This window comes from Gorilla gorilla, chromosome 9, assembly GCF_029281585.2.
Source record: "Gorilla gorilla gorilla isolate KB3781 chromosome 9, NHGRI_mGorGor1-v2.1_pri, whole genome shotgun sequence".
NCBI lineage: Eukaryota > Metazoa > Chordata > Mammalia > Primates > Hominidae > Gorilla > Gorilla gorilla.
The window spans coordinates 85,541,632-85,554,355 of NC_073233.2; the positions used below are offsets into that span (position 1 = coordinate 85,541,632).

Genomic DNA, 12,724 nt, shown 5'->3' on the forward strand with positions numbered 1-12,724 from the left:
ACTGTGGGAGGCCAAGGTAGGGGGGATCACTTGAGGCCAGGAGTTTAAGGTCAGCCAGGGCAACACTGCAAGATCTCATCTCTATAAAATAAATTTAAAAATTAGCAGTGTGGTAGCTTATGCCACTTCTAGCCACTTGGGAGGCTGAGGCGGGTGGACTGCTTGAGCACAGCAGATTGAGGCTATGGTGAGCTGTGATTGTGCCACTGCACGCCAGCCAGGGTGAGACCCTGTCTCAAAAACAAAAACAAAAACCTTGCTTTTTTATTTATGTAAGCAGGTGGGCTCTCGTTTGCTGACTGGCCCCCACTGACTTCTTTGCTTCATCTCATTATGTTTGCCTTCACTCATTCTGCTCCAACAACCCTGCACTCCCTTCCGTTTGCTGAACATGACAAGCACAAACACACCTCAAGGCCTTCATATTTATTGTTCCATCTGCCTGTATCATTCTTCTTTTAGATAAGTGCATGACTCACACACAACATTTCTTTCAGGTCTTCACTCAAATGTTTTCTTAGTGAGGATTTCCTTAGTATATTATCTGAAATTCAACTACTTTCCCAACCCCCTTTTCTCCTTTATTTTTTTCCAAAGCACTCATCTCTAATATATCATATATTCTACTTATCTATCTTGTTTATTGTCACCTTCTTCCCAACTAAAATAAGAGTTTCATAAGAGCTATTTTGTTTGCTGTTATATTCCAGTGCTTGGAATAGGGCCTAGTTTAATAAATATTCATATTTAATGGCTTAACTAATGCAATTTATGTTTGTTTCTGTGACACATGAAGGTAAGTACACATTCGAAAAAGATGTTCACCTCCCTTCTTTAGCATCCCACATCCAAACATTTTTTTTCCCTTTCTCTTTTGTCTTGGGCTCAAACTTAAATTCATGTTTAATCTATGAAAGCAAAACAATCTTCAAAACAGGCCATAAAGCCGGGCGCGATAGCTCACGCCTGTAATCCCAGCACTTTGGGAGGCCAAGGTGGGCGGATAACCTGAGGTCAGGAGTTTGAGACTAGCTTGGCCAACATGGTGAAACCCCATCTCTACTAAAAATACAAAAATTAGCCAGGCTTGGTGGCACATGCCTAAAATCCTAGCTATTGGGAGGCTGAGCCAGGAGAATCGTTTGAACTTGGGAGGCGGAGGTTGCAGTGAGCTGAGATCACACCACTGCACTCCAGCCTGGGTGACAGAGTGAGACTCTGTCACAAAAAAAAAAAAAAAAAAATATATATATATATATATATATATATATATATATGTGTGTGTGTGTGTGTATATGTATATGTGTGTGTATATATATGTATATATGTGTGTGTATATATGTATATATGTGTGTGTATATATATATACACACGTATATATATAAAATAAGTAAAACAAAAAAGACTAAATGGATGTAGGAAATTCATATTTTAGAGCTTGTCTTGTATTACTGGTAGGGGGCACAGTTATAGCTATTAGGAAATAAAACGGTTTCCAACTGAAATCATAGTCAAGGTGGAAAGAGACAGTAGGCACTTTTATTTGAAACCTTTTAGCTATTAAGGACATAAGAGGTTATTTCAAAATGAGGGCCATGAATAAGGGAGTAAGAAAAAGAAGTAGAATAATCTTGATCAGATCACAATTTTCTGAGACTTTTCTAGTTTCAATGAAAATTTAAATTACAATGGAGATCTTAAAAATTAGCCTCTTATTGAGTATCTTTTATTTAAACTATGGTAGGCACAAGATTATAGGTTTTATCTCAAAGATACTACTGGTTATACGGATTTTTTTTTTTTTTGAGACACAGTCTTGCTCTGTCACCCAGCGTGGAGTGCAGTGGCACAACCTTGGCTCACTGCAATCTCCGCCTCCCAGGTTCAAGCAATTCTCCTGCCTCAACCTCCTGAGTAGCTAAGATTACAGGCGCGTATCACCACACAGGCTAATTTTTTTATTTTTAGTAGAGACAAGGTCTCACCATGTTGGACAGGCTGGTCTTGAACTCCTGGCCTCAAGTGATCTGCTTGCCCTGGCCTCCCAAACTGCTGGGATTACAGGCGTGAGCCACCATGCCTGGCCTGGTTATATGAGTTTCAAAGAACGGTACAGAATCACAATCCTGAGTTCACTTTATAATGTCTATTTTGCCCTGTCCAAACTTCTATATATAGGAGGCCTATGCCTTACCTTCACTCTCTGAGCTGGAAAGTCTTCGCTTGTGTACTCGCCTTATTTCTTTACCACGTCGCAAACTCTTCTGGGAACCATCACTTTCTGAGTCTTCTTTGTAGTTAATTTGTCTTTTCTGATTTCTCCTTGACCGCCTTCGCCGAGTTTCTACAAAATCATCACTAAAATCATCACTGAAGTCACTTTCTATTTTAAAAAAAGGAAGAACAAAGTACAAAATTTAAGTCTATTAAGTAGAAATGTAGCTTAGGTTATAAAAATGAAAAGCTACCAAGCAGAGTTCAGTCATAAATATTTTTAAGTGAACAGTAATTTTTATGAGTCTCATTTTATTTGAGAGAGTATCTCACTATCACACAGGCTGGAGTGCAGTGGCATGAACATGGCTCACTACAGCCTCAACCTCCTGGGCTCAAGAGATGCTCTGGCCTCAGCTGCCCCAGTAGCTAAAGCTAGGATCACAGGCATATGCACTACCACTCCTGGCTACCTACCAAAGTGTTGAGATTACAACATGCCTGGCCTTTAAGTCTCCCTTAAAAAAAAAAAAAATGAGTCAATCTGTGCGGGTTTTTAATGCCAAACCTCACAATATATACTCTTAGCGGTGAATCCTCAAGATTAGAAAATGTTTTATCCTTTTTAGTTTGTTTGTTTTTGAGACAGAGTCTCACTATGTCGCCCAGGCTGGAGTGCAGTGGCATGATCTTGGCTCACTGCAAACTCCACCTCCCGGGTTCAAGCAATTCTCCTGCCTCAGCCTTCCGAGTAGCTGGGACTACAGGTACCCGCCACCACACCTGGCTAATTTTTGTATTTTTAGTAGAGATGGGGTTTCGCCATGTTGGCCAGGCTGGTCTTGAATTCCTGGCCTCAAGTGATCCGCCTGCCTCGGCCTCCCAAAGTGCTGGGATTACAGGTGTGAACCACCACACCTGGCCTAAATGTTTTATACTTTTTTAGAAATATTCCTTACTGCAGTCGACCTACAGCTACCTGGTCAGGTACACAGCTGCCATGACTGCTCTTCTTGGTAAACGGCTACCACAAATCCGCCTCCTGATAATATGCTGTTCTACCTGTGGCTATAGTCGTAATGTATTGCAGAGGTTATGCCCTCTAACCAAAGAAAACTCATGAATCTGTTCCACATAAATACAGAACTCAAGATATATTTTTGACTTTTCTCCATAAAGAATACAAATCTGCTAAATAAAGCACACAGACCTAGTTAAACTTGCAAAGCACTGCTAAATAGCATTGTTCCTGTCATCTCTGATCAATAAGCCAGAGTGAGGCTGTGGCATTATGTCACAGCTGTTTTTCAGAATGTTAAATTCCACCGAAGTACGACATTCAAGCTTGTTATTCTTTCGTGGATTTCAAACATTTCAAAATAGCTAGCCAATAGGTTGAAGTGGTTCTCACTGGCCAAAATTTGGGACAAATGGAGCCTAAATAGTGATGGGAATGTAGTATATCCACTGATCAGAATAAGAATCCACGAGTTTACATTGACATAAATAAACAAACATATGGAGGAGAAGGGAAATGTTCTTCCTTACAGAACAACAATAAATAAATATAACAGAAATGACAGAGTTAGAATTATCCACAGGAACTAAAACTAGCAGATGAAATATAAGGAACAGGATATTTAAATAGTCTCAAATTCCCACAAATTACTTATTAATTATAAGGAAAAATAATAAAGAGACTCAGAAGATGCAACATTCTCTGTGCTATTCCCACTATAAATGCATAATCTGAATCTTATCACAAGGAAACAAAAGAAATCCAAACTGTGAAACATCTACAAAACAACTAGTATGTACTCTTTAAAAATATCAAGATGAGACAAAATTTGAGGATTATTCCAGATTAATGGAGACTAAAGAGATGTGAATAAACGCATAGCCCTGGAATGGATCCTGGGTTAGGAAAAGAAAAAAAAGATATAAAGAATAATATGGAGATACTTGTTAAAAATTTGAATGTGTACTGTTAATTAGGTAATAGCATTATATCAATGTTAAAATATCTGAATTTGGTAATTGCACTGTGGTTATGTAAGAAAATGTCCTTGTCCTTAGGAAATAATCACTGATAAAGGGGCATGATATTATCATCACTTATTTAGATGGTTTAGGAAAAAAGATAAATAAAACCAAAAAAACCCCACAAGGATGGCCAGAGTCTGATACTCATATCTATGGTTCTTCTCCAATAAGATGACACCGATCAATTTGCCAATTACATAAAGCACGCATTTCTTTTAGCGGTTGAGCCTCTATTTACTCACTTAATAGGGATAAGCATACTCTATAACAACATCAACTACTGTTAATCTGTAAAAACTACTCAACACTGACTGTGGTCTAAATGAGAGTTAACTTATATTCTTCTCTCTCCAACAGCTGGGCATCTGAGGGAAATGTTCACAGTTTATTGAGAATGATTTCCAAGAAACCCTATGAAGATGAAGGTTTAGGAGTGGAAACATTTGACAACCAAGGAGTCATCACAATCCTACTAGGCATCTGATATGAAGTTAACGTATCAATCAGTATGTATTTTCTCAGATGTGCTTTCTATGAGAAAAATTTAGTCAGAAATAAGTCTTAAGAACAGAATTTTAAGAACTCTTAACTCCAGAAGTCATAAGAATTTGTTGAGCTGGCCAGCGTGCTGGCTCACGCCTGTAATCCCAGCACTTTGGGAGGCCGAGGTGGGCAGATCACCTGAGGTCGGGAGTTTGAGACCAGCCTGGCCAACATGGAGAAACTCCCTCTCTACTAAAAATACAAAATTAGCCAGGCATGGTGGCGCATGCCTGTAATCCCAGCTACTTGGGAGGCTGAGGTAGGAGAATCGCTTGAACCTGGGACACAGAGGTTGCAGTGAGCAGAGATGGTGCCATTGCACTTCAGCATGAGCAACAAGAAAAAAAAAAGAATTTATTGAGCTACCATATGGTTACAGATTATTTTTACCAGAGTCTCTACTGTTCTCCTCAGATTCCTCCTCTTCATCATCATCGGAATATTTTTTCTTTGGGGTCTTTCTTCGCAAACGCCTGCTCTGCCTCATTGGCCGAGAGGGGTGTCGCCTCAGTCTACGGCTACAAAAGTCAGTGTCACTGTCATCATTAGATGGCGGATCTTCTTCACTTTCATCTGGGTTTTCATCAGACACAACAAACTCATCTTGAGATCTGTCCAAGAGAAACCAGATAAAATACAATGGTATTTAGAAGAGTGAACCCATTTTTAAGAGTTCTGAGTTCAAATTCTGGTGAGCCCAGTGAATCATTAAGAATAGTGCAACATATCTGGATAATTGTATCAAATGCCCTATTTATAAAATGGGGAAAATGTTTTGCCACCTATCCTCTTAGGAGGGGTTGTAAAGATGAATTAATGTTGATTTCTGTACTGCTTTGACCTCTTGGGATGTCCCCCATGTTAAATTCGACATATTCAAAAGTGAATTCATTATTTCCCAATCTACTTCTCTCTTCTGTTCCCTGGCCTGGTATTTGGCACCATCACTCATCCAGTAACTCCAACCAGAAACGTGGTATTTATCCTAACTTTCCCCTTTTCATTTCTCATATCTAATAAATTAATAATTTCTCGAGTCTACCTCTTAAAAGATAATCTCTCAAACCTGATCTCTTCTGTTTTCAGCTTTTCATACTCACCTGAACTACAAAAACAACTCCACAAATAGTTTCTCTAATATCTGGTCTCATTTCCCCTCAATCTATCCTCCAAATGAATGCCAGGATGAACCTTTCTGAAGCACAAATCTCATATTAATTTAGTGTTTAAAACCCTTCACTGGTTTTGTATAATTTTCAGGATAAAGTCAAAACACTTATGCATGACAAATAAAACACTCCCTAATCCGGCTCTTTTTATCACTTGGCCACATCTCCAGTAGGGAACCCTCTACTTCATCCCCTTATTCCTGCTATCCAGAGCCAACAGGAGTTTCCCAAACATTCTATGACATTTTACGGCCTGCTGTCTTGGACATATGACTTCTATGCTTAGAATACCTTTTTCTTATCCTGCTTTTAGTCTCATACTTGTTGATTCCAAATACTCATTCTTCAAATTTCAGATCAAGCTTTACTTCTACTTTAAGGTTTACTCTTTGGATTAAGCCAACTTTCCTCTGTAGCCTAATTTATCTTTCCCTGTATTTTAGTAGCAGTTATGCAGAATGACTTTTTTTTTTTGTGGTTTATATACTTGTTTCCTCTTCTAATAATCTGAAAAGAGAAACTCTGCAGTATTATTTCAATTCCAACTCTGCAAAGAAGCCTTTCTTGATCTTCTATACTGGATTACCAGTCCAACTTCTATGAGTCATGAGAGGATAATATCTTATTTATTTTTCACATAGGACTGGAAACCCCTCATGGACCTGGCAGAAGGTGGCACAGAGGTACAGAGAAAGCTCTCAACAAATGAAAGTTTAATTGTAGTTAGTAAAATTTAAATACAATTTTGAATGTTAAACAACCATAAATCTATTTTCTGTTCTAAACTTTAAAAATGGGTCAAAATTAGTATTCTTGAATCTGCTTTAAATATCCTGAAAATAAACAGAGGTTGTCTATGTACATGAAGAAGAAAACCCTCATCACAGCATGGGCAAGCCTCTCTGCTAGCCCAGTCCTGTTCCTGCTGGTATCTAGGGATTGGGGTCTAGTAGGAGACCACACACCCATCACTGATCTTGAATTCATCCTCGCTCTCTTCTTCATCCAGGTTGCTATCACTGTCCAGATCGTTTAATCGCCGGCGTTTCTTCCTTCGAGCAGCAGCTGCCCTCTGGGGTCGTTTATTTTCTTTTCTTTCTTCATCCAAAATAGTAGAGATGTCTTTCCCACGATGACCTGTGATGGTGGAGATATCTTTTCCTCGGCCAACTCCTGAATTTGGGGGAGGGAAGTTCGGGGAGAGAAAAATACGTGTTTATTAAAAGCTTCCCTTTAATTTCTAGAGACAGTCCTTATTCATGCTTAGCAGCTCTTCATTTCTATATTTTCTTCCAACAAATATGCAGTTTTCTCATGACTTCAGCTGACAGAGGTCTCAGAGTTTTAGCATTCGTTTATCCTACTGAAGAGAAGTTTACTATGTAGGGAACCTCGTTTTTTAAATTTTTATATAATTCACACACCATAATATTCACCCTCTTAAAGTGTACAATTCAGACATTTTTAGTATAGTCACAAATTTGTGCAACCATCACCACTACCTAACTCCAGAACATTTTCATCACCCAAAAAAGAAACCTCATACCTATGAGCAGTCACTCAAGAATCTCTTCTTGAAAGCTGTCTTTTGGAAAAGGCTTTAGAAAGAGGCCAATAGAGTTTTTAAAAACAGTGTTTGCAGGACAGAAAAAGTGAGAATTCAGCAGCAAAAATGTAAATAAAACATACATCTCTGGAAAAGCCTTAAACAATCTACTTATTAATCTTTTCCAGCGTTTTCATAATAACTAAGTAGAAACCAGAATGTTCCATATTGGAGCATTGGCTAATAGTGCTTTAATTAAATTACCTTCAAGTTCTTCTATTTTAATGCCACTTACTAAAGACTATGAAATTAAGAAACTAATTTTTAATAGGTTAACTTAAAAAATTTTGGTTTAAATTATTTTGGTTCTGATTATCCATAATTTTTGAGACTTTGTAGTCTCAAAGACAACTGAAAAGTTTCCTCAGTTTTCTATATGGAATCAGAAGTAAATTTTTTAACCTATGCAGGAACATCAATGTTTTATATCAGCTTGTAAAACAAAACTGCTTTAAAAGTAGTTAGTAAGATCTGAGTCTATACACTGACATTGTATCCACAAATTACTCTAAATCTGAGACAACTAACATCAGTACTAATCATGATACATAATGGGAAAGAGAATAAAAACATATGCTCACTGCCCTAATTTGGGCACCTGAATGAACTTCTTGGCAGAGTTCTATGAAGAATGACAAACACATACCTCCTCCATCGGCTTCTTTGATGTCATCTTCAATAGCTTCATCAATTGCTTCATCAAACTCATCAAATCTAAAATATACACAATGATCACATTATAGCCTGTCCTGGCTTTTTTTTTTTTTTTTAATTATTTTTATTTATTTATTTTTGAGACGGAGTCTCGCTTTGTTGCCAGGCTGGAATGCAGTGGCGCCATCTCGGCTCACTGCAACCTCTGCCTCCCGGGTTCAAGGGATTCTCCAGCCTCAGCCTCCTGAGTAGCTGGGACTACAGACGCGTGCCACCAAACCCAGCTAATTTTTGTACTTTTAGTAGAGACGGGGTTTTACCATGTTGGCCAGAATGGTCTCGATCTCGACCTCGTGATCTGCCCGCCTCAGTCTCCCAAAGTGCTGGGATTACAGGCGTGAGCCACCGCACCCAGCTGTCCTTTTATTTTTAAACATTACCTTTAGCAGATGTCTGTTACTGTCTGATTGTTTATGTCCCCTCAAAATCCCCATGCTGAAATATTAAATCTCAAGGTGATGGTATTAGGAGGTGGGGTCTTTGGCAGAGCCCTCATGTATAAGCTTAGTGCCCATATAAAAGAAGCCAGAGAGAGACCCTTTGTTTCTTCCACCATATGGGGTTTCAGTGAGAAGATGGCCATCTATGAAGGAGCAGGCCTTCACTAGGCATTGGGTCTACCCTAAAAAGTCCCCTCATCCCTTCCGTGATTAAGAACACCCTAGAAGGTGCCATCTATGAACCAGAAAGCAGGCCCTCACCAGACAGCATACCTGCCAGTACCTTGACCTTGGACTTCCTAGTTTCTAGAACCGCAAGAAATAAATTTCTGTTGATTATAGGCTATCCAGTTTACGGTTACTTTGTGACAGCAGCCAAATTAGACTGAGGCAATGTCAGCAAAAATTTTTATAAAGGGCCAGATGGTAAATATTTTAGGCTTTTCAGACAATGCAGTCTCTGTTGTAACTACTCAACTCTGCCATTGTAGTGCAAAGCAGCTACGGACAACATGTAAGTAAATGATACAGACGTGTTTCAATAAAACTTTATGAGCATTAAAATTTGAATTATAGGTAATTTCCATATAATTTTCACAGGATATCATTTTTCTTTTGATCCTTTTCTTCAAGCATTTATAAAAACCACTTTGAGGTCACGTTGTACAAAAACTAGAAGTGAGCTGAATTTGGCCCACAGGCCATAATTTGCCAACTCCTAATTATACAAATCACATGGCAAAGTAAGTAAAACAAAATTACAGTTCCGTAAATACTATTAAGTCCTAATAACATGTCTGGGCACAGCGGCTTACATCTGTAATCTCAGCACTTTGGGAGGCCAAGGCAGGCAGATCACTTGAGCCCAGGAGTTCAAGACCAGCTTGGGCAACATGGTGAACCCGTCTCTATAAAGAATACAAAAAATTAGCTGGGTGTGTGGTGCGTGCCTGTAGTTCCAGCTACGTGGGGGGCCGAGACAAGAGGACTGCTTGAGCCCAAGGGGCAGAGGATGCAATAAGCCGAGAATGCACCACTGCATTCCAGCCTGGGGGACAGAGCGAGACCCTGTCTCAAAAAAAAAAAAAAAAGAAAAAAAGTCCCAATAATAGGGCTATATTATTACTGCTATTGAAAATTATATTATTACTGAAATTCATACACAAATGGTTAAAATTTTAGAACTAGGTAAAAGTATTTCTTGAAGCTGTTTACCTCGACTTAAAGAAAAGGATCAAGACTAAAGGATTCCTAAGATTTCTTCACATATAAAATGCCTTTTACTTCAGGGCTCAGCCAAAAGGATGAAGTAACTTGTTTAAATCTACGCTAAAAATGGTAATTACTAGCCTGTGTGGCTATTTATATTTAAATTCATTAAAATTTAAAATTCTGTTCCTCACTAGACATAATTCAAGTATTCAATAGTCACATATGGGTATGGCCACCATATCAGACATCAAAGAAATAGAATATTTCCATCACCAGAGTATATTATATTGAAGAGGGTGGGATTACGGGCACACAATGGATTAACAACAGCATCAAAACTAAAAGCTGGGGCTGGGTGCAGTGGCTCAGCACTCTTGGGAGGCTGAGGCAGGAGTATAACTTGAGCCCAGGAGGTTGAGACCAATCTGGGCTATATGGTGAGACCCTGTATCTACAAAACTAAAAAATTTAAAAAATTAGCCAGGTGTGGTGATGTGTGCCTGTAGTCCTAGCACTCTGGGAAGCTGAGGCAATAGGACTGCTTGTGGATAGGAGTTTGAGGCCGCAGTGAGCTGTGATCATGCCACTGCACTCCAGCCTGTGTGACAGAGTGAAATCCTGTCTCAAAAAAAGAAAAAAGACTAAAAACTGGAGGCTGGAAGTGGCTGTATACACCCTTAGTCCCAACTACTTGGGAGGCTGAGGCAGTAGGATGGCTTGAGCCCAGCAGTTGGGAGTCCAGTCTAGGCAACATAACAAGACCCCGTCTCTAAAAACTAAACATCCTGCCTTCTCAGTTAGAATATATAATTTCAAAGGACTCACAAATTTCAGATGGAGAGCTCTTCTTTTACAATGTAATTTTTACTGGCTGCATAGTATCTCACCTTACAGATGTATCATATTTAGTTAAAACAGTTTATTTCCAATTTTTCACAATTGCAATATTATGAGAAACATTCTTGTAGCTGCAGTGTGGATTTTTCTTAAGTTCTGAGAAAGTAAAACTCAGCACATCCATTCACTAGGGTAGAATAGCAGATACATATAAAGCCAGATGCCAGATGCAAAATTAACTGAAAAGAGCATTTGTTCTGAGGACAGGGTGCAGCTGTAAGGTGGCATAATAACCTATTTCTTTGAGTGACTACTTTCTTACTGAGAAATTTGTTTGCTAAAATCAAAGACCATCAGAAACTTCAGGCATCTGAAACTATTTCACAAAGAATGAAACATCCCACTCTTGCCTTAATGATAATCTAGGTCATTTTTAATGCAACTAAACAGCCTTGATTTATATCCCAGATGCAGAGCTTCAGATAAAAGATTTCTGAATACAACACTCCATGTATCTATAGTCCCTTGGTCTTGGTTGTCTCATCTGTCATGGTGGATTAACACAGATTATCCCTTTAAGCTCTAAAATCATATACGACTAAAATCGGAATTTAGGGTAAACTATGTATTTTCATATAAAATGTATTGTGTAATGCATTTATTTATACTCTACCTAGTTCCAAAATGACTGACATATTACAAAACAACTCAAACATGATATGTATTTCATCCATACATGCTTATGTGCAATTTCCTTCCTTCCCTCCTTCCTTACTTTCCCCTTTCCTTCCCTCTTCCCTGCCACCCTCTCTCTTACAGAGTCTCTCTATGATGCCCAGGATGGTCTTGAACTTTTGGGCTGAAACGATCCTCCTGCCTCAGTCTCCCAAAGTACTGGGATTTCAAGTGTAAGCCACCGTGCCCAGCCAATTTATGTGCAATTTCGTTTGTGAGAAACACTAGGTGAATGCAGAAAACTGCACCTAGCTGAAATGAGTTGCCCAGGAATCTACAAAACACACATACCTAAGACATCTACCAGTAACATCACTTCACTATGTGTTATAATAAAACTATAGCCTTTTGCATCTGATGTTATACTTTTCTGATTTCAGATAAACCTCCTTCTGCCACCACACCATAATTTACAAACTACAATTCTCTGCTTCCACAGACAAGCTTCAGGTATTTTTCAGTATAAAACGCCATAGTTAATGCAGTATTTATGTATTTCTTACTTATTTAACATATGTCAAATGGCGCTCCCATTTTTAGTAAATTCCTATCTTTTTTAATGCATCGCTAATGAAGTTTTTAATGTATGTCTCTAACCCCGTATTTTCCATAATCTCTACGGTTTTTCCTGTATAATTTTGCACAGCATGGTGATTTTTAAAAATACATGTTATGTTGCAGCAGAACTGACTTCACATTTGCACTTTCCATCTGTCAGCTTTGACTTCATACATACAGAAGAAAACTTTTTATTTTTTGAAGTATTTTTTTAAAGACTAGGATGGGCACTATTCCTGTATATATGGGATTTTACCCTTACTGAGTCTACCATATTTTTATAAAGTTTTAACACTAACAATAGAAGCAAATTCCTCCATGATTACTGATGCAAGTTTATAAATAAGAAGCAAGTTCAAAGTTAAGAGTTTCATAAAATCCACTGTTTTCCTTTTCCAGTTATTCAAGTTAAAAAACTGATTTGGTGTTATCCCAGCAGATTTTAGAAGCTGTAGGCCAAAAAATGATCTAAAATAACTAAAATATAATTTATTTATTATTTGAATGAGACAGCATGATTTAGTGGAAAGAACACTAGACTGGAAGATAGGGTTTTAGAAGATAAGGTTTCTAGGAATAGCTACTAACAGTGACCATGGAAAAATCTCTCTGGTATCTTTGGTGTTAAAAGGTAAACCAGGTAATATTTACTG

At 38.3% G+C, this 12,724-nt stretch overlaps 1 protein-coding gene across 2 annotated transcripts in view; it reads right to left on the reverse strand.

Annotated features, from left to right (window-relative positions):
• The window catches only part of RSF1 (remodeling and spacing factor 1), a 160,422-nt gene that overhangs the window by 9,897 nt on the left and 137,801 nt on the right, over window positions 1–12,724 (reverse strand). For both annotated transcript variants that reach the window (XM_031015963.3, XM_031015962.3), the window contains exons 12-15: window positions 8,222–8,289; window positions 6,935–7,142; window positions 5,191–5,411; window positions 2,195–2,383 (exon numbers count right to left, since the gene is read on the reverse strand). In XM_031015963.3, coding sequence (XP_030871823.3) covers window positions 2,195–2,383; window positions 5,191–5,411; window positions 6,935–7,142; window positions 8,222–8,289 — 686 coding nt within the window. The remainder of the gene's footprint in view (window positions 1–2,194; window positions 2,384–5,190; window positions 5,412–6,934; window positions 7,143–8,221; window positions 8,290–12,724) is intronic.